The following is a 23,459-nucleotide window of genomic DNA, read 5'->3' as shown; positions in this document are numbered from 1 at the left end:
ACCACCTTCCTAACCTGCAATCTTCTTCCTGACCTCTCCGCCCCCACCCCCACTCCGGCCCATCACCGTCACCTTAACCTCCTTCCCACCTGTCGCATTTCCAATGCCCCTCCCCCAAGTCCCTCCTCCCTACCTTTTATCTTAGCCCGCTTGGCACACTTTCTTCATTCCTGAAGAAGGGCTCATGCCCGAAACGTCGATTCTCCTGCTCCTTGGATGCCGCCTGACCTGCTGCGCTTTTCCAGCAACACATTTTCAGCTTTTATATTTCAGAGGTGAGTAGAAAAGATTATAAGCAAGGGTGAGAAACATTACCTGGATAAGTGGGAACGTGGAGAATGATGGAGCAGGCTCAAGGGGCCAAGTGGACTACTCCTAATTTATATGTTCACAAGTACCGTTAATGTGTAAAAGATCAGAGAGGAGATTAGCAGAGATTTTATTTTCTACAGAGAGCTATGATAGAGTGCACTGTCTGAATGGATAGTAGAAACAGAATCAATGTTAACTTGAAAAGGAAATTGGATTATTACTTGGAAAATAAAATTTTATAGGGCTGTGGTGGAATAATTATGTATATGTCCAGACTGATTGGCTGGCTTTCAGCAAAAGTGTCCAAAACGTCGACTCTCCTTCTCCTCGGATGCTGCCTGACCTGCTGTGTTTTTCCAGCGTCTCACTTTTAAGACTCTGACTTGTGTCTTTATCAAAGTGTTGACAGACATAATGGGCCAAATGGTCTCCTGTGCTGTCTGATTATATGTTGTGCTGAGCCAAGTCTCAAAGAGAGAAATGCTTGTTTTTATATGGGGACAAGTTGCTTATTCAAGATGTCCCTGACTGTTTCACGGGCAATGTGCATAGGATTAGCAGACCTAATCCTATGTTTAGATTAGATTAGATTAGATTAGATTAGATTAGATTACTTTACAGTGTGGAAACAGGCCCTTCGGCCCAACAAGTCCACACCGACCCGCCGAAGCGTAACCCACCCATACCCCTACATTTACCCCTTACCTAACACTACGGGCAATTTAGTATGGCCAATTCACCTGGCCCTGCACATCTTTGGACTGTGGGAGGAAACCGGAGCACCCGGAGGAAACCCACGCAGACACGGGGAGAATGTGCAAACTCCACACAGTTAGTCGCCTGAGTCGGGAATTGAACCCGGGTCTCTGGCGCTGTGAGGCAGCAGTGCTAACCACTGTGCCACCGTGCCGCCCACAAAGTCCAGTTTCCCTTCAACTGCTTATCTAATATATTATTAAATGCTGAAATAGTCTCTTTCATTCACTGCTTCCAGTGTATTCATGTTCGCAAGCTTTATAAAATGCTTCTGCCAGTTTGTTTTAAAATCTTTGTTTAGTCTTGTACCTCCATCCTCTTGTTCTGGATACCTCAGTCAATGACAACTATTATTCTGTCTGATTACTTTATAATTTTAAAGTATTGAACAAACTCTTAATTTCCTCAATTCTCTCATTAAGCAATCCAAACTATGCAAATCTCTTTTTATTTTTATTCTTGATTTTATTCTTGATCTATAGATTTTTAAATTTTGCCTTTCTCTATCAGGTTTACAAACCAGTTCAATTTCTTGAAAATATGCGTTTCAGCATTTTATTTTCCAGTCAGTAGGCTGTCCTTAAATTTCACTTGAATCTTCATGAAGATGCTTACTTAAAATTATCTTGGCGTGAGGCTCCTGGTGCAGAGCACTCTTTGGGAGGAATGTGGATTTGAAAAATTGGTGTGGAGACCAGCACTCAATTTGTTGTCCTCATTTTCCTGTCAAAATTTCCCTTCTGTACTGTATACAATTAAGGATTAAATATCTGATTTTTTTTTTACAAATTACAAAAAGCTTACTTTCTAAATTTTTATTCTTTTTTTAAAAAGTCTTTGAATTAAAGCTAAAGTGAAGAACCATAGACATTTTCTTCACAGGGCAGCATGGTGACTCAGTGGTTAGTACTGCTGCCTCACAGTGCCAGGGACCCAGGTTCAATTCCAGTCTTGGGCGACTGTCTGTGTGGAGTTTACACATTCTCCCAGTGGCTGCGTGGGTTTCCTCCAGGTGCACTGGTTTTCTCCCACAGTCCAAAGATGTGCAGGTCAGGTGAATTGGCTGTGCTAAATTGCCCATAGTGTTAGGTGCATTAGTCAGAAGGAAATGGGTCTGAGTGGGTTACTCTTCGGAGGGTTGATGTGGACTTGTTGGGCCAAAGGGCCTGTTTCCACACTGTAGGGAATCTAATCTAATCTAATCTAATGACCTGAGGTGATCTCTGGCACATATAGTTGGAAAGTAAAACTATGTTCTGTCTCTTAATAATTGATTGGATCTACTTTTCAAGGTCCACTTTTTTTGTCAAAAGTTTTGATACCCCACTGCTCTAATATGACAAAATCATTCAACTTGTTTTTAATAGAACCTATAAGTCCTCCCACTTTTTGACTGCTTGATCAAATCCAGCATTGCCACTGCTTTGTTTCAGTATTGAAGTCCAATTTATCCATAATTTTTGTATTTATCGTCATGTGTAGCAAATTTATGTATGGGCTCACATTCCAGCATTGTCTCAGGCGGAAAACGGCTGTACGATCTTAAGTGCTTCAGATTCAAAAGTGCAGAGAGCTGTCTTGAGATAGTGACTAATTTTGAAAGTTTGATTTTCTTTTTAATGTTTTTGCCTTGCAGCTGTAGAAATATTTTTGCACTTGTGTTAAGTTATCATTCTTATATAGTGTGCAGTATATCTGTCATAGGAACACAGACACATCTCCGGAGTGTTTCACATTGAGGGCTTGACTCTGTCTGCAATGCACTAGTCTAGTGTATGGTGTGTTTCAGAGGTGTTTGGAAATTGGTTGCATGTCCTTAGGCTTTAAAACTTGAAGTAGCATGTTTTAATGCTAAATTGGACACTGCTTTTAAAGAAATTAGACACTGGGAAAACAAAATTATGTGTTGTGTTTGCACCTTTTTCTCTGGACCACGCAAGTCCTGTTTAATTAACTTCAGATGTTGCCTTCCTTTCCTGAATAGATGTACATTTCTTATTTCAATCTATGACAGATTTCCATACTTTAGAGCCACATAAAAGCTTTTTGAAAGACTCTAGTGTTTTTCAAGTTTTTTTATTTAAAAAAGACTAACTGAGCATCTATCCTATGACTACAAGCTAATTGCAACGTTTGCTTATATTACAACAGCAGCAACATTAAAAAAATTAAATCAGCTGTACACCTTCTCTAAGTGGGAATATCAATGTTAATCTTAAACAACATACAATGTATGCCTTCGATTGTGTGTTGTGGGGGGAGGGGGGAAGATGCCTTAATTTCCCCTTAATGGTTGTGGGGAAATAACATTAAGTAATCCAAAATAACAAGTTAAGTGAAATAATGAAGTGATATAAGATGGTATTTACTCACCTTAGACATGTCCCAGTCCATTATTCCCTGAAATGAACTCCTGACGTTTACCAGGATTCATGCTTATGAACCTACAGTGAACTTGGGCAGCATTGTAGGCATTCTTAATTCCAGTAGCCTTTTAATGTGACTACAGTTACCAGAATACATAATTAAATTTTATGCCTTAAACTTTCTATTGCTGCCCATTATTGGTTTAAAGGATCGAAGTGAAACAAATACAGTCCATAAATTCCAGAAGCACATTTTTTTAGACTTTTCAGAAACCCCACACAGTGCCTGTTAAATATGAAAGAGCAAGTACTGAGTCTCAGCTGCTCCATCTGTCAGCTCTGTGTGCTTTCTTTTATTTGAAGAATGCCACTGTAGCAAAAGACTAAGGTAGACATAGGTGCACCCTTAATGCAGCAGGAGATTAGGCTGACTTGTACCAGCATTGTGTCACTTTTGCACATTAAGCTTAATTATTGAAACTTGCACTGTGAATAACCCAGCCCACAATGCATTATGTAACCATTTAATTGACATATAAAACCAGGTCCCATTCATTCATTTAATATTTGCTTAGCTAGCGAAGCTATTCATTTCAGCATTTGGTTGTTAATGAGAGAACATGGAAAGATTGCCTTTAAGGATTTAGGATGAAGAACATAAGAGGTTTTATTTGCACAGGATTATGAATATTTGAAGATGTTCAGAAGGAGGGTCATTTGAAACCTGAATTGTTAACTCTGCTTTGTCTCCACAAATGCTGCTAGGCCTGCTGAGTTTTTCCAGCAATTTCTCTTTGTTTCTGATTTCCAGCAACTGCAGTTCTTTGGCCTTTTTGCTATCTTGAATATCAAACCTGGAGTTACTGATTGAAACAGAGATCATTGTAAATTTATACAAATAGATTTGATAGATGTTTGAAGCGAAGAGTTATAATGGGATATGAGAACAGGATGGAGGACTGGGTTTAAGACCACTGGTCAAAGGATAACTGAAAAAAATGGTTGGTTTTAATGTTCTAATACTCCATGTGATTGCAATCTTTTTTTGCAAAATCCTACAACTTGTAGTGATTTGTTTGCATGAATTTAGTGTATAGACTCTTAATTTTGAAGTTTACCAATCCTGCTTCATAAAACAGAAGATTATTCAGGTTGTTGAGTCTACACCGGCAATCTGTCAAGCAAATTGATCAGTGATTTTTCCACACAAACTTGTAGGGGCTATGGTGTTAATTTCACTCAATTGCCCATCCAATTTACTTTTCACATCCATCATCATCCCTTCATCTACACTCATTTTCCGTGGAGTCCCGGGTCATTACCATTTGATGCATAAAACAAATTCTTCCTTGTCCTCTGAATCTCTTGCCCCGATTATAAATTAATATCTTCCCCTGTCCTTAGCTAATTGAAACGGCCAGACTTTATCTACTTCATTGAAACCTAATGCTGCAATTTTGCAAACAATGAGTTAAATCTGCAAGTTTTCTTTAATGAACAAAATCTATTCAACTCTGCTATTCCAAGGACAAAATTTTTCACTTCGTTTTATAGTTTTACTTAAAGGCTTCTACATTTTGTAGTTGCCTCCAAGTATCATAGCAGATGTTTATTGACTACATGGTTCGAAGCTACTGTACTTGGAATTTTACTTTTGAAATTCTCAACAAAATGCCATTTTAATCTAAATGGAGGCACAATTCAAACCATAATATTTTCTGCAAAAAATTTTCAATAAGATGGCTCTCCTTTACAATCTAAAATTAAAGCAGTTATTCTGTGTTTCAATCAGTAGGGTTTATCCTTCATTTCTATATTTCTGCAGTAATAGGTATTTCCCTGTTTTCACGAGTCATTGTAATGAGTGTATGCCTTTTCTATTTCTGAGAGCTTTAACCACTTTTAGGATTTTATTGTTCAATTGTACAGGAAACTCACAAGCATGCCTTACTATAAGAAAAAGGAGCAGCAATATCACTGCAGGTTCTAAAAGCTATTGGCATCATGGCATCATATCTAATGTTGATCTTTTCACCTTCATTTATTCTGTAAAGTAATGAAGCAAATTTGTTCCAGTGACATTTGGCTTGAACAAAATTTACATTTCTGAGCTTCTTAAAAAGTAATGTGGTGGGCATCTGTCAATGCTGATAAAAAAATGCTTATCCTTTTTTCCCTCTCAGGTTTCTAGTCCGGCAATTGATAAGGATGTCTAACGATCGTGCTCTGTTAAATCGGTTGGAGCAGAGAGCTACCGAGGCTGACCAAGTTATTGAGTATCTGAAACAACAGGTTGCCTTACTTAAAGAGAAAGCAAGTAAGTTTAGAATGTTGTGCTCATTTATTTATATATCCTTGTTACCCTTTCCTCATGTGTTTTCTTCTTTCAGTATATCTAAAATAGTTTGCCATGCTACTTTGTGATCGACAACGAGAAGCTTATGATTGTCTAAATCATAAGCTTTCACAAGCTGCTGTATAGTTAACCAACAGGGGGCATACTTATAACAAAGAAACACCATGCCAACCTGTTTCCTTACCATAAGATTGAATTAATTGTCTAATTAAGAGTGCATGTCATGACTTCAAATCCAGCTGACTTGTTTAGGAGCTACGAATCAGGATTCTTTTGATAGATTTTCTGACAGGCTTGGAACTTTTTCTTTTAAATTGAATATAGTGCATGGAGATCCTGCTTCTCAAAAGTCTTTTGCAAACATGCCTATTCTTTAAATAGTATTGTGTTAATAGTGGGTTTAGAATTGTTAAAACTTTGTTCTTATGGCATTTACTGCAAATACAGCTGCTTTTTTCCAACATCTGTGTTGTAGTTGTGTTCTGTTTTACAGGGACATTAATCCCTGATTTATGCTGAGTCAGTCAGTCGAATAGCAGTACAATTGCTCTCAATAACCCTCAGCAAAGAACAACAGTAATTACATTTGCAAGACCTTTAATGCAGTAACATGACTCAAGGTGCTTCACCAGATTGCTTTAAAAGACAATCTGGCATTGAAGCATGCACTGTGATCTTCAGGTAGATTTTCAAGAATGCATAAAAGTGGGAATGAAGTTCAGGGATTAAATTCCAGAGTTTCAGGACTCGGCAGTATAACTGCCTGCCAATTGTGGAGTGTTGACATATGGAAATGCATGAGGTCAGAATTAAGATTTGGAAGATTGTAAGCAAGGGAAAGCTTGTTGAGAAAAGTAAGGGCAGACAAAGGAGAATTTGAAAATCCTTAAAATTTGAAGTTGCTGCTTAACTGGAAATCACTGTAGGTTGGTGAATATTTGAGCTGACAGGGATCAGAACCTGGTGCAAATTATGAAATGAGGTGAACATAAGTTGCCTGTGGGTGCTAGGTAGGAGACTGGACAGGAGAAGGTTAGGCTAATCCAGTTTAGGCTCAACGAAGGCATTGATGATGTCTTCAGATGAATTGAAGAGGGGTGTAGTTGGGTGATGTTGCAGTGCTGGAATTCAGCAGTCTTGGCGATGGCAAATGCATGGGTTGGATTACAAACTCAGCTCGGGGCTAAATAGCAGACCAAGAAGGTGAAATATGACCATGGGTTTCCCTTCCTAAGTGCTTTGCAATACTGTGTGTTTTTGTGTACATCAGGTGAGTGCAAGCTCAGCCATTCATGTTTCCTGTTTTTTTTAGACAATGTAGTTCTCCACCGTATGCATAAAAATTATGTTTTGGTTAACATAGAGTCAAAGAGTTACACAGCATGGAAACAGACCCTTCATTTCAACTTGTCCATGCCGACCAGACATCCTAAATTAATCTAGTCCTGTTTGTCAGCATTTGGCATATACCCCTCTAAATCCTTCTTATTCATGTACTCATCCAGATGCCTTTTAAATGTTACAATTGTACCAGCCTCCACCAATTCCTCTGGCAGCTCATTCCGTGCACGCTCCACCCTCTGCGTGAAAATGTTGCCCCTTTGGTGCCTTTTAAATTTTTCCCTTCTGACTTTAAACCTATGTCCTCTAGTTCTGGACCCCCCTACTCTGGGGAAAAAGATCTTGTCTATTTACCCTATCCATACCCCTCATGATTTTACAAACCTCAATAAGGTCACTCCTCAGCCTCCGATGCTCCAGGAAAAACAGCTCCAGCCTATTCAGCCTCTCCCTATAGCTCAAATCTTCCAACTCTGGCAACATCCTTGCAAATCTTTTCTGAACTCTTTCAAGTTTCACAACATCCTTCCTATAGCAGGGAGATCAAATTGAATACAGTATTCCTAACCAACGTCCTGTACAGCCTCAACATGACCTCAAGACTCCTGTACTCAATATACTGAAAGTAACGGCAAGCATACCAAACGCCTTTTTCACTATCTTGTCTACCTGCGATTCTACTTTCAAGGAACTATGAACCTGCACTCCAAGGTCAGCAACACTCCCCAGGACCTTACCATTAAGTATAAGTCCTGCCCTGATCTGCCTTTTCAAAATGCAGCACCGCACATTTATCTAAATTAAACTTCATCTGCCACTTCTTGGCCAATCTGATCGAGGTTCCATTGTACTCTGAGCTAACCTTCTTTGCTGTCCACTACACCACCAATTTTGGTGTTATCTGCAAACTTATTAACAATACTTCCTATGTTCACATCCAGATCATTTACATAAATGACAAAACGTAGTGGACCCAGCACCGATCCTTGTGACAAACTGCTGGTCACAGACCTCCAGTCTGAAAAGGAACTCTCCACCACCACCCTGTCTTCTATCTATGAGCCAGTTCTATATCCAAATTGCTAGTTCTCCCTGTATTCCATGTGATCTAACCTTACTAACCAGTCTACCATGAGGAATCGTGTTGAACACCTTACTGAAAGCCATATAGATCACGCCCACCATTCTACCTTCATCAGCCCTCTTTGTTACTTCTTCAAAAATCTTAATCAACTTAGTGAGACACAATTTCCCACACACAACAAAACCATGTTGACTATCCCTAATGAGTCCTTTCATTTACAAATACATGTGAGTCTTGTTCCTTAGGATTCACTCCAACAACTAGCCCACTGCTGATATCAGGCTCACCAGTCCATAGTTCCTTGGCTTTTCCTTACTATCTTTCTTAAATAGTGGCACTACATTAGCCAGCCTCCAGTCTTCTGGCACCTCACCTGTGACAATCGATGATACAAATATCTCAGCAAGGGGCCAGCAATCATTTCGCTAAATTCCCAGAGTCCTAGGGTACACTTGATCAGGTCCGGGGATTTATGCACCTTTTATGTTTTAAGACGTATAGCACCTCCACCTCTATAAAATGGACATTTTTCAAGATGTTACTATTCATTTCCTCAAGTTTCCTAGCTTCTATATCTTTCTCCACAGTAAACACTGATGCAGCATACTTGTTTAGTATCTCCCCCATCTCCTACAGTTCCATATGTAGGCTGTCTTGCTGCCTTTGATGTCAGATGGTTGCTATCTGTAGAACTGTCTACTAGAAAAACATGCTGCTTACAGTTTACAGCCATAAGGAAAGAAAACAGAGAAGAAAAAATATTCTTTACATTTTGACCTTAGGTAGGGTATTAATTTGTTATTAACGTGCATTCAGTAGGGATCTGGTCAATTTTAAGTCCCAACTACAAGTCTAGCCAAGAATGATGTAAGACTGAAATGATTAATACTCCTGAGTGAAACAGACTTTTGGCAGTCATCATCTAGTTTCTAGTTGTGAGAGACCACAGTGCAACGTTGCCTATAACTAATTGGCACTGATGTCATTCTCGTGTGCTTGAGTTTTTCTTATTAGGTCAATCTAAGGAATGTCAGTTATAATTTTTCCTAGGAGGCAGTAATGGATTTATCACTGCGTTGAGATGTTATACAATTGTTGATTCAAATAAAACCACTTTTCCCATTTTCTTAAACTAATGCAATGTGGATGACAAGGGCACTGCGAACTTTATGTATAGTGTAGTGACTGTTTAGTTTTGTGGTAGTGTGTAAGAATAATCTAACAGATTTTGAGAGGTATGTGTCCTAAATTGGTGTTTTGGCTTGCAAGTTATCTTGGCAAAGTGAACATATTCAAAGTGATCCATCACCCTAACCTGTAGCCACAGAGAAAAGGCCATAATCAAACTAAAACCAATGAACCTATAGCCAGAAAATAATAATTTATCTTGCAAGCAAATCATGAGTATTTGGAATACCAAATTGAACATAAAGTTACTACTTCTCTCTATCTGTATTGGAAAAATAACTTTAAAAATATAACGTCAGTGGGTGATGGAGGCTTGAAATCATAGACAAAGTTTGTCTCACTGGGAGGAACGAACATGATCTGCATAATTGAAATTACAACATAGGATTTCTTAGGTATCATTGGCAAAATGTTGGGATCAGTGATCTAGATCTGCTGTCACCAGTGTCAGTCTGATTGAATAGGTGGGACTTGAACCCAGACCTTTGGCCAAGAGGTTGGGATACTAAGATTGCTTGAACATGCAATTCAACCTCTCCTTAAAATAGATGACTGACATTGAGAGTGCATATTATCTGCATATAACTTGCAACTGAGAGAATTATTCACTTAAAACTACAAGATCATTCATATTAAAATAATGAAAAATGTGTGTTCATAAAGATAAAACAAAGGAAATACATATGAAAGACTAACTTCCAAACAAACAGTTTCATTATTGTTTTGTTATGTGGGTTCATGTTAGAAATAAGTAGAAACATAAGATGTTAAAAAAGGAAATGGTAAGCAGAATTGCTTCCTGATCCTACATTGAGGACAATGCTTCAGAACAACAGATAAGAACACAATCTTGTCGACTCTCAATTTATATTAGGCAAATGACCCTACATCAAGTTTCTATAATGTATTTTTTGTCATTACTGAGTTGATTGAAAGGAATTAAGATGTCAGTAGTGTGTCTAAGATTATTCAATTAATGAATGTATATGGAAACATTTGTTCAAATTGTGACTTAAAATGCACTTCCATGTCAACTTGGCTTGTATACTCATCAATATTTGTTGTTAGGCAAATTGATTCTACTTTCAGGACAAAGGATACTTTTTTGTTATGGTAAATTATTGGATGCTTGTTCTCAACTGGTGTAATCTAATGAACTCGTAAAATAACTCAAGATTTTGAGTTAATTGATATCTTCAAAGAACATTGAAGTTTCTCTGTTTTCTTCTGATGTATGTTTTTCAACAATATCTCCAACTAAAACATATTTTGGCTACAATATTGAATCTCTTTGGCCAAAAGCAGTAAATAATATATTTAATATCTATAAGTCTCATGAAAATGGTTGATTTAAACTTAATTGTTTCTTTAAAAATTGCAGTGATTACATGCTCAGTTATAACCAATTAAGCTGTGACATTTTATCTACTGAGCATTTTGACAATACAAATGGATAAGGTGAATCATTCATATCATTCACAACCAGCTTCTTACAATTAACAGCAAAATTTGTTAAATACCATGGTGGTTCATTGGTCCATCATGCTTATGCATTCCAATGTTTAAATATATAGCAACCCAGCTATTGACAGCATATATCAGTTTGCAGACAAACATAATGACAAGCAAGATTGGCTACTGTATCTCTTGAGAATCAAAATAAGCAAAATTCAAAAAGCTTACTTGAACAAGTCTGTTACTTGTCAAAAGTAGAGGCCAAAGAGAGATCTATATAGAGTGCCTTGGAACGTTCTTCTGTTGGGAAGATTTGCTGTCTTTGTTCTAGACTAGTGTTATTTTCCTTGCATGGAAAATTATTTTTTTATTACTTCTTCAGGAGATGTGGGCTTCTTAGGCTGGGCCAGTTATTGTTGCTCATCCCTAATTGTTTTTGAGAACTTGAGAGGGTTTTCCTAATATGGTGGGGTGGGTCGGAACTGGGGAAGCAGGTCAGCATGTGAGGAGACAGTCGAGTTTAATAGGATGAATATGGCTGCAGGGTGGTCAGAACTGTGAACTAAACTACCAGGCTATAAGGTTTATAGGTGGGGATGGAGTAACATTAATGATTAGAAACAGAATCACTTCCATGTTGAAGGAAGATGAAATGAGGGCAAAGCACCAATGGAGACCTGTGGCTGGAATTGAGGAGCCATAAAGGAACTAAAATCACTGTTGGTATCACTTGGTAGTGGCTTGGATGTATAAATGCTGAAATTAGACAACTCTTTAGCAAGACAGAATGGTAATAATGGGGGATTTTAATCTTGACAGGCTGAGAGAGAGAGAGATGCACAAAGAAAGTTGTGAATTTCTAGAATATGTCCAGAATAGTTCTCTATGGCAATATGTCTTGGATATGGCAAGGAAACACAAAATATTGGATCTAGTAATGAGCCTGATTTAATTAGTGACCTCGCTGTTTGTGAGCATTTGTAAAATAGTGATCATAACATGATCGTATTTCATGTAGTGTTTGTAAAAGATAAGACCATAAGACTTAGGAGCAGAAATTAGCCCATTCAGGCCATCGAGTCTGCTCGATCATTCAATCATGATTGATAAATTCCTCAATCCCATTCTCCCGCTTTCTCCCCATAACCTTGACAGTGAAGAACCTATCTATCTCAGTCTTAAATATACTCAATGACCTGGCCTCCGCAGCCTTCTGTGGCAGTGAATTCCATAGATTCACCCCTTTCTGGCTGAAGAGTTTCTCCTTATCTCCGTTCTAAAAGGTCTTCCCTTTATTCTAAGGCTGTGCCCTTCGGTCCTAGTTTCTCCTACCAATGGAAACATCTTCCCAGCATCCACTCTGTCCAGGCCATTCAGTATTCTGTATGTTTCAATTAGATCCCCCCTCATCCTTCTAAACTCCATTAAGTAGAGACCCAGAATCCTCAAACATTCCTCCCATGTTAAGCCTTTCAATCCTGGAACCATTCTCGTGAACCTCCTCAGAATACGCTCCATGGCCAGTATATATTCTTCCTGAGGCATGTGGCCGAAAATTGCACACAATACTCCAAATGTGGTCTGACCAGAGCTTTGCAGCCTCAGAAGTACATCCCTGCTTTTATATTCAAGTCCTCTCAAAATAATTGCCATCATAACTACTGATTAAACCTGCAAGTTTACCTTGAGAGTATCCTGGATATTATTGGTCCACTGAAGGCTGACAGTGAGGATATTGTCAGTGACCATGAAGAAATAGCAGACATGCTGACAATTTCTTTCCTTCAGTGTTCACAGTAGAAAAGGAGGATAGCTTTCTGGAAGCCAGAAGGAAATTCAGAGGATCAAGGACAAGATCTAAATAAAACTAGCTTAACTAAGTCATCAATAGTGAGGCAATTAATGGAACTGAAGTGTGACAAGTCCTCAGGACCTGATCCACCATGGATGTTAAAGGAGATAAGAGAGCACACTGTTGATGCCCTAACCATAATCTCTCAGTTCCCTGGATTCAGGAATTGTACCTCTGGATTGGAATTTTGTTCATGTCACTCTTCTCTTGAAGAGGGGTGACAGAGGGAAACCAGGGAATTACAGATCAGTTAACCTGACATTTGTGGTAGGGAAATTGTTGGAAATTGTTTATAATCATAGGATAACTGATTAATGGAAATTTTGACATGATCAGGGCGAGTTAGCATGGATCCATGAAAGTTGGTCATGTCTGATAAGCTCATTGGATTCATTTTGAAGACAAGGTTCTGGGTGTAGGTTTGTTCGCTGAGCTGGAAGGTTCATTTTCAGCTGTTTAGTCACCATACTAGGTAACATCTTCAATGAGTCTCTGGACGAAGCATTGCTGATATTTCCTGCTTTCTATTTATATGTTTGGATTTCTTTGGGTTGGTGATGTCATTTCATGTGATGTCATTTCCTCAGGAGATGGTAAATGGGGTCCAAGTCAGTGTGTTTGTTGATAGAGTTCCAGTTGAAATGCCATCCTTCTAGGAATTCTCGTGTGTATCCCTGTTTGGCTTGTCCTAGGATGTTGTCCCAGTCGAAGTGGTATCCTTCCTTATCTGTATGAGAGGATATTAGTGAAAGAGGGTTATGTTGTTTTGTGGCTAGTTTTCTGCCTGTTTGTTCAATGTAGCGTTTGTTACTGTTCTTGCACGGGATTTTGTAAATGACATTAGTTTTGCTTGTTGTCTGTATAGGGTCTTTCAAGTTCATGAGCTGCTGTTTTAGTGTATTGGTGGGTTTGTGAGCTACCATGGTGCCAAGTGGTCTGAGTAGTCTGGCAAGGTAGCCCATGGTATATAGACTTCCAGAAAGCTTTTAATAAAGTCCCACACTGTTGGCTAAAATGGAACCGAGGGCAAACTACTGACACTGACATGGATAGAAAATTAGTTGATTTGGAAGAATGGGAAAGTATTCAGTTTGGCAGGACATGACCAGTGGTGTTCAACAGGGATCTGTGTTGGGGCCTCAATTATTCACAATATTCATTAATGACTTGGACAATTGCCTTAAGTCAAATATTCAAATTTGCTGACAACACAAAATTGGGGACCATTGAAGATAGTGTTGTCAACAGTATAAAATTACAGTAGGATATTGATAGATTGAGTGTATTGACAAATTTGAGGCAGATGAATTTTGACATAAGCAAGTGTGAGCTTATTCATTTTATACCGAGACAGGATAGATCAGGGTATTGTTTTTAGAAGGCACAAAATTAAATGTGCTGAATGTCCGACGAGATTTAGGAGTTCAGGGATTCTTTAAAATGCTACAAACAGGTTCAGAAAATAATCAAGAAGGCTAATAGAAACCTGACCTTCATATCTAAAGGGCTGGAGTATAGGAATGTAGCTGTTATGCTGCACTTAAACAAAACACTAGTTAGACCCCACTCTGAGTACTGAGAGCAGATCTGGGCACCACCTCTTTGGGAAGGATGTTTTGGCCCTGGAGGCATTTCAGCTCAGGGTTTACAAGGATGATACCTGGACTTCAAAAGTTACTAAGAGAGACTAACAAACTAGGCCTTTATTCTCTAGAATGTAGAAGGTTAAGGGGTGGTCTAATTGAGGTCTTCAGGAAATTAACAGGGAGAGACCGGGTAGACAAATATAAACTGCTTCCACTGGATGAAGGTTCTAGAACTAGAGGCATAGTCTAAAATTAGGGCCAGAGAATTCAGGAGAAATGTCAGAAAGCATTTCTACACTAGAATAGTAGAGGCTTATAACTATCTTCCTCAACTGGTGCTTGATGCTAATTCAATTGTTAAATTTTAAATCTGAGACAAATTTTTATTAAACAAGGTATCAAGGAATATCGGCCCAAGACATGAGTTAGGCAACAGATTAGTGTGATCTTATTGAATGGTGGAGCAGGCTTGAGGGGCTGAATGGCCTACTCCTGTTGCTATGTTTCTAGAAAGTGGTGCCAAGCTGCCTCCTTGAACTGTTGAAATCCATTTGCCATGGTTGCACCAGAATGCCATTAGGGAGGGATTTGACCTGGCAACACTTCAGGAATAATGATACGGTTCCAACTCAGGATGGTAAGTGGTTTGAAGGGGAAACTTGCAGGTGGTGCTGTTCCTGTGTATTTGCTGCCCTTGACCTTCTAGATGATAATGATCATGGGTTTAGAAATGAAACTTTGTGAATTTCTGCATTGCATCTTGTAAATGGTGTGCACTGCTGCTACTGGGCATTGGTGGTGGAGTCAGTGTTTTTCAAAGTCATGCTAATCAAGTGAGCTATTTATGATTAGATTAGATTCCCTACAGTGTGGAAACAGGCCCTTCGGCCCAACCAGTCCACACCGACCCTCCGAAGAGTAACCCATACAGACCCATTTCCCTCTGACTAATGCACCTAACACTATGGGCAATTTAGCATGGCCAATTAACCTGACCTGCACATCTTTGGACTGTGGGAGGAAACCGGAGCACCCTGAGGAAACCCACGCAGACACAGGGAGAATGTGCAAATTTCACACAGACCGTCACCCGAGGCTGGAATCGAACCTGGGACCCTGGTGCTGTGAGGCTGCAGTGCTAACCACTGTGCCACCGTGCTGCCCTACCTGGATGGTGTCAAGTTTTTCAGATCTGCACTCCTCCTGGCAAGTGGGAAGTATTCCTTCACAATCCTGACTTAGAGTTGTACAGCATGGAAACAGCCATTGGTCCAACTAGTCCATGCCAGCCATGTTCTCAAACTAAACTAGTGTCACCTTTTGGTGAACAGCCTCTGGGGAATCAGGACGTGAGTTACTAGCTGCAGTATTCCTAGCCTCTGACCTGCCCATGTAGCCACAGTATTTATATTGCTATCCATTTGAGATTCTGGTCAGTGGAAATCCCAGGATGTTGATAGTGTGGTTAATTCAATGATGGTTATTCCATTGAATGTCAACAAGTGACATGAGAGATTTTGAGACAAAACTTGTCAGCAATTGCCTGAAATGTATTGGCAATGATCTTGTTCTTGAGTGAAGCAGCAGCAATATTCTTGGAAATTATTGCCATTTCCTTTCTCAGTCTTGGGTCCATTTTAGACCCTAGCAACTCATTTACATTTGCTTCTAAAGTCACTAGGTTTGAATCTACCGATTAATGCCTGTCTATTGCATTTCATGACTGTGCAGGCTAGCATCTCTAAGCCAGCCAAGATTGTTATAAAATCACACTGGTGACCAGATCAGTCAAAATAAAAATCAACGCAGTGAAAAGTATGCTTTATGCATGGGTGTATATGGAATGCCATTACAGAATGTTCTGAATATTCATAAAAGCTAACAAATTGATCCTATTACATCAATGAGCTTCAACTTTGCATTCAATTCTAGAAAATTGGAACAATTTATCCTTGTTTAAGTTCATTGAAAAATACATTCATAGGAGCATAAAGGATTGCTACTTTTGGTAAGGCAGAAATTACATGCGCTGAACTGTGAAATAAAAAATGAGAGATTTTTTAACACCATCATATTCTGTCAATAAGATGAACTGAATAGTCAGGGTGATGGGAGCCTGAGGAGTAACTGAAATTACAAAGGAGTTAAGCAGGTAACAGGAAATAGAAAATTTGTAAGGGCAACTAGAAGACACCAGAAACAAAGTCGATCATAGAGTATACCTCAAATGCAAAATGATGTCAAAGACAAGGTTAATGCACGCAATCGGGTTAGGAAAGGATGATCTCAGATCAGACAAACAATGTGTGGAATCTTTTTGGATGAAACTAAGAAAGAGCAAGGGGCAGCAGATAGTGGTTACAGTTACTTACAGGCCACTAAATAGTAATGCTGGTGCGGGGTATGGTAGAACTCAGGAGATGAGCGAAGTTTGTAGCATGTACAATCTGCAAATAGGCTGGGTAAAGCAATTGAGCACTAAACCTGTGGAGGTTGAGTTACTGGAGTGCTTTAGCCATGGTTTTCTAGAGCAGCATGTTGAGGAGCCAACTAGAGGATAGTCTATTTTGGATTTAGTATTATGTAATAAAAAATGGATCGGTTAATATTATTGTGAAAGGATCCTTAGGGATGAGTGCCCACAATATGATAGAATTTCACATTATACCTGAAACTAAGGTAGCTCAATCTATAGCAAGGGTGTTAGTTTTGAATGTGAAATTATGAAAGCATGAGGCACAAATTGGCTAAGCTTGTTTGGGAAAATACATTAAAAGGCATAAGTTTACCTAGGCAATAAGCAGGCTTCGAAGAAAGCCAATTGCTCACTCCTCTAAGGTGTAAAAATACTAAAAGGTCAGCAAGCCATAGTGACAAAGGAAGTTAAGTACTTTATAAGATTAAAGGGAAAGGCTTGTATAATAGCAGCTAATAATAATTCAGAGGATTGGAAAGTTTCTATAATACAGCAAATGAGAATCAAGAAACTGATAGGGAAATGAAGAATGGAATGTATGCAGTTGACCACAATCATTTAAAAAAAAACTAGAATCCTTAAAGTGTGGAAACAGGCCCTTCGGCCCAACAAGCGAGCATCGATCCTCTGAACAGTATCCCACCCGAACCCATTCCTCTACGTTTAACTCTGACTAATGCATCTAACCTACACATCCCTAAGCAATATGGACAATTTAGCCCATGGCCAATTTACCTAACCTGCACATCTTTGGATTGTGGGAGGAAACTGGAGCACCTGGAGGACACACACAGACATGGGGAGAATGTTCAAACTCCACATACTCGCCCGAGGCTGCATTTGAACCTGGGTCCCTGGTGCTGTGAGGCACCAGTGCTAACCATTGAGCCACTGTGCTGCCCTTGTAAAAGCTCCTACAGTTACGTTAAAAGGAAAGATGAGTTAGGAGAGTTTATATTGGGGAATAGAGAAACGGAAGAGAAGCGATGATTACTTTGTGTCTGTTTTTCCTGTGGGTAATAGAAGACGTTTTCCAGAATTAGAGATTCAAGTGACTGGGGAGGATGAGGAAAATACAGAAATTATAAAAAGATGTACTGAAGAAACTATTGGGATTGAAAGTTGTAAAGTCCCCAGGACCTGATGGTCCACCTCCCAGAAGTTGAAGATGATGACGACTGACTGTAATAAAGGCATTGGAGTCATCTTCCAAAAATTCCTTTGATTTTGAAAGGTTTCCAGCAGATTAGAAACGCACAAATATTGTCAACATTTATCAAAGGAGCAAGGAAGAATACAGGGGACTGCCAACATAGAAAAACAACCTTGCGTCAGTTGTAGGGATAATGCTAGAATCTATCATAAAGGTTCTGATAAATGGACACTTGGACAAAAATGATGGAAAAGAGTGTTTGACAACATTGTTGGAGATTGTTTTGAGGACAATGCTAATAAAATTGATAAAGGGGAGTTGAAGGATGTAGTATATTGAGATTTTCACATGGCTTTTGAAATGTTCCCCCACAGGAAGTTGGCTAGCAAACATTAAAGTACATGGTAGAGGACGTAATGTACTGTCATTGGCTAGCACGCAGAAAACTAAGAAATGGAATAAATGGGAAATTCTCATTGGCAGACTATGTTGGGTGGGGTACCGCTCCAACTGTTCACAATAAATATCAATGATTTGGATATGGGGACCAAATGCAATATTTTCAAATTTGCCGATGATGTAAAGTTAAGCAGAAATTTATATTGTGAGGAAGAAGTAAACTTTTTCTGGAGGATTTTGACAAGGTTACTGATTGGAGAAGAACATACAATCTAATGTAGAAAAATGTGAGATTATTCACTTTGGTAGGAAGAACAGATGTGCAGAGTATTCCTTGAATGAGATATTGGAAATTGTAGATATGTAAAGAGACTTGAGGGTCCTTTTCAATAAGTTGATGAAGGCTAACATGTAGCTGTAGCAAGCTATTAGGAAGGCAAATGGAATGTCAACTTTTATTATAAGATTTGAGTGCAGGAGTAGTGAAGTCTTGTGATAATTGCATAGGAGCTTGGATAAACTGCACCTGGAGTGCTCTGCACTTTTGGTCTCTTTACCTCAGGTAAGGTATTATTACCATTGAGGGGTGCAACAAAGATTGTTTCTGGGATGGCGGGACTGTATTGTGAAAGAGATTGAGCAAACTGGGCCCGAATTCTTTTGAATTTTGAAGAATGAGAGGTTGTCTGAATGAAACTTACAACACACTTAAAAGGAATACACAGAATAGATGCTGGCAAGATATTTCCCCTGGTAGGGAAGCGTAGAACCAGGGGCACATAATTTAAAAACAAAGGAGATGCCATTTAGGACCAAGATGAGGAGAATATTTTTCACTCCAAAGATTGTGAACCATTCTGATTCTCTTCCCCACAGGACTGTGAGAGCTCAATTTTTGAATACATTTAAAATAGAGTTTGATTATAAATGGCATAAAAAGTTATGGGGATGGGATGGATAAAGGCATTGAAGTGTTCAGTAAGCCATGATTTCAAGGCAGAGCAGGCTGCAAGGCCTTCTCTTGTTCCTGTGCTTTTATGATGAAGTATATTAGACATTGCCTTCCCCTTTGGCACCTGGATAACTATCTGTGTTACCTTGACTGTTGCCTATTGGCACCTGGATAACTATCTGTGTTAACTTGACTGTTGGAATTAGTTTGCATCTCTTCAGTCTACATTTAATGGACATATGTTCTTGAAAAATCCAGTTGCCATACATTTGTGTACATACTTTACATTCAGAAGTTATCTTGTGTGAATTGTCTGTTGATTTCTGAAATGGATTGAAACTTTTTCTGAAAGGTTACATTGGTGTTAATGGTTTGCACATATCAAACATGTCCCATTTAAAATTTTGTGCCTCTGTTAATTTAGTCCTGCAGGCTTCCCAAAGAGAAGAAAAGAGACTTCGGGTTGAAAATGCAAAGTTGAAGAAGGAAATCGAGGATTTAAAACAAAATCTCATTGAAGCAGAAATCCGTAATGGAGGTAGGCCTTTATACCACTAAGGAAGTTATAAATATAAGCAGTACATGCATTTGAATGGTAACTGAATGATGAAAATCCACTTTGGTACACTGATACTTAATGAATAATATGTCCTGTTTATCTTTTGTTTGCAAAATCACCATGATCACCTGGAGCTTACTTGATTGCCTTTGGAGAGAAATTTCCTAAAGCCTGTTTACTACTTTGGCCTTTGCTTATGGCTTTTCCCAGGAGATGTGATGGTTATGTGAGATAGCATGATGAGAGAAGTTACAGCCTTGCAAAGCGTGACAAGCTGAATGAGCAAACTGATCTTTAATAAAAGCAATGGGCTGAAAATACCAAACAGGCCTGGCAGCATCTGTGGACAGAGAAACAGAATTAATATTTGAGATTGCAACCTTTAATCAGAAGGTGATGTTTTCCTGTCCTTTTTACAGATATTCCTATGTAAATAGTATTTCTATTTCAGAGCAGGTTGGTTTGCAAGAGACTACAATAATCAGATTCTTCAGAGCTGTTTGTTCAAAACTTGTCCATTCTGAATGAGTCTTTACTAATGAATAAGATTCAAGTTGTAGCGAAAGTATGTTGACTTTCTCCCTCACTCAGACTTAACTGGACATGAAAGAAATGCCATGATGTAAATTATAGAAATGTTGACTTAAGTTTTTGTATTTTTGGGCTTATCAGAAACTTGCTACAAGAGAAAAGCAAAATACTGATTTTTGCTATTTCATTTAAGTTGTTAATTTCTCATAGCTTCAGTGTCCATTTTATTAATTCTGTTAAATTCTTCTAAGCTAAGTAGCATTTTGATAAGGACAAAAAGGAAGCTGTGACAGGGTGAGATAGGGAAAGTAGAAGGAACAACGGTCACCCTCCCACAGCCAAAGAGACTGGGGATTAGACAAGAAAAGGAACAAAGTCTAATACAGCTGTGCTGCTGACTGCAAGCAAACAAAAGGAAACTACAATGAAAAGGAAACACCGACTATGAGTTTCCTTGTTTAAAGCCATTCTCTCTGCTGAAAGTTACATATCCTTAAAGGTTAACCAGCTTGTGCCAGTTTTGTCATGGCATGTTTACTGTGTTCTTTTATAAGCATAGAACTGAAGTCCTAATCTTTTTTTAGCAAATTGCAGATCTTTAATGAGTGTTTTTTTTTCTCTTTTTAACTTTTTCCCAACTCTTGATCTTGAAAAATGTTCTCGTCGTTTGTCTTAATTTCTGTTGCTGTTTTCTAAAATCCATAAATTTCTACTTAGCCAGTGTCAGCCCCATTTTATGCTTTTATCAAATTGTTCTTAATGCTGGTGTTTGCTATCCTTAGCTTGGTGTTTAAATTACTTAATTTCTCTGAAACTTTTACCTGAAGCTTGAGCTTCATACTTTGATTAGTGGCAAATTCGAAGTGTTGGACATTTGAGCCAAATAATTAATGTTTAAATGGAAGAGGGTTCTTTTTGTTTATCATTTGCTAATGAATTAAATGTTAATCACAGAAGATATATTCTTATCAAATTTAGCAAAAAAATTTCATGATCTCTCTTATTTTGATTCAAATTATAACAGGTAGTTTTATTTTCTTAATCAACTTTTTGTATTCAGAAAAGCATCAACAATTTAACTAAGTTCTTAAATGCTACACCTACTTCTCACTCAAGCATCCTTCTTTCATATAATCATTGGTTTGATTGCAGTTTCTGGACTACAAAATGTCTAAACTGTTAGAAGAGGAACACATTTATTGTAACTAATTTTTGATCTTGCTTACTGAAACCAAAATTGAGAAAAAAATTATAATGTCTTTTAAGATAACCCAAAACACTTAATGACCAATGAAGTTTTTTTTCAGTGTAGTCTTTGATTTTACACTGGGAAACACAACAACCAAATTATGCATAGCAGGACCCCAACCAATGTGTTTTAATATTCAATTCGAGATGATTGCTGATCAGAATTCTGGAAGAACTCTGAATGCTGCAAGTGAATCTTTTACATTCATCTGATTAGACAGGTGAGGGTTAAGTTTAATGATTCATTTGTAAATCTGCACTTCCAACGGTGTTCCATACCCTCGACTATTCTGAAATGTCAACTTAGATTATGTCCTCAAATCTCTGGAGTGGGGTTTGAACCTATCAACTTGATTCCGAGCCTCCACTGACAATGGTGTTAAATTTGAAAACAACATTGTCTTTGATCTTCCAAATGCGCTTTTTAGTTTGTTATAACTAAAGTTCCCTGGCCAGTTGTTCAGTGGATGAGGCCGGCTCTCCTGCTGAGTCAACTGCTGTCTTGGATGACTTTTAGTAATCTATTAATTAGTTTTCTGATCTTCTGATCCTTCTGGTAATCAAGTTCATCTCCCAGATCCTTTCCTTATGTTCCATCATAATTTGTGCAATGCATCTGTTTCACATCACTTGACTCTTTTGTCTCCTCAGGATGTCTTGCAATATATCATACAGTTACCCAGACAACTAATGATGATCATTGGAGATAATTGTAAAATAATATTTCCACTCTCCTGGGCTTTTGTCCATTTGTGAAAAAACGGATTTATCTCAGCTGGCAAGAAATGTTTTATAACTCATTCATTCTTTTAGATCTGGAATACCATCTTGATTTAATCATGCTTATTGCATTGATGTCTTTCATAAAATACGTGTAAGTTTGATTTAGACTAAAACAATTCAATCCCACTATATTTTACTCAAAACAACTGAAGGAAAGCTACTAACTGTGACAGTTGAAAAGCATCAATTGCCTTCCTGCTCATCCAGCAACTACTGGTCATTAGTCTCATTAACATCCTGAATCCTCCCCCTTTAACGTCTTGTCGACATTGTTGCTAAAGGTTCCCACTTCTGCTTTAACACAAATCTCAATGATAAAGAAAGAGGAACATTTTATATAATGTCTTTCATGATTGCATGACATATCAAAGCGGTTATAGCCAATTTGTTCATAGTCAGCTCTGGCAAATGCTGCTTGATAATGGCCAGATAATCTGATTTGATTATAGTGTCCAGGACAACTGGATAACAAGGAACATCAGCATATAAGCCCAAAAGCAGCTTTAGCCTGTTCCAGTGTCATTTTGTGAGCTGTTTCCGTATACCCATCATTGTTCCACATGTTTTTAAATCTTGGTTAAGCAAAGTCAATTAACCTCAGAAGAGTGGTAGAGTGGTAGTAGTGTCCCTATCTCTGGGGCAGAAGACCCACATTCAAGTCCTAGTTTCTTCAGATTGTACCACAAAGTATATGAGCAGGTTGATTAGAAGTATTTAAGATTTTCACTCAGATTTTAAATTAACTATTTATCTAGCATCAATTGACATTTACCAAGGAGAATTACAATCATCTGCCACCCTTTGTTTAGAGGAGTATTTCATTTTTGGCCTTGTTTCTGTTCTTTGACTTCATTCTTCTTAAGATTCCCCAACAAATGGAAGTAATTTCTCTCTTTAACCTATTTATTGCCCTAAATGTCTTTAAAAACTTTGATCATGTTACCATTTAATGTTCTAATTTGCAAGGATTTCAAGCCTATCTTTGTGATTTCTTCTTATGATGTAACTTTGGAATCCAGGTATCATGTTGAGAGATTTGTAGTGCAATCTGTGCACACTGTA

The 23,459-nt window shown here is 38.3% G+C and overlaps 1 protein-coding gene across 3 annotated transcripts in view; it reads left to right on the top strand.

Moving 5' to 3' along the window:
• aimp1a (aminoacyl tRNA synthetase complex interacting multifunctional protein 1a) overlaps positions 1–23,459 on the top strand; it is a 63,735-nt gene that overhangs the window by 20,211 nt on the left and 20,065 nt on the right. For all 3 annotated transcript variants that reach the window (XM_043674345.1, XM_043674342.1, XM_043674343.1), the window contains exons 2-3: positions 5,618–5,751; positions 19,701–19,814. In XM_043674345.1, the coding sequence (XP_043530280.1) occupies positions 5,643–5,751; positions 19,701–19,814 (223 nt within the window). In that variant the 5' untranslated portion in view covers positions 5,618–5,642. The remainder of the gene's footprint in view (positions 1–5,617; positions 5,752–19,700; positions 19,815–23,459) is intronic.

The sequence above is a fragment of the Chiloscyllium plagiosum genome, chromosome 32 (assembly GCF_004010195.1).
Source record: "Chiloscyllium plagiosum isolate BGI_BamShark_2017 chromosome 32, ASM401019v2, whole genome shotgun sequence".
NCBI classification, from domain to species: domain Eukaryota; kingdom Metazoa; phylum Chordata; class Chondrichthyes; order Orectolobiformes; family Hemiscylliidae; genus Chiloscyllium; species Chiloscyllium plagiosum.
Note: the sequence above shows the minus strand (reverse complement) of the source record. Positions and strands in the feature narration are given on the sequence as shown.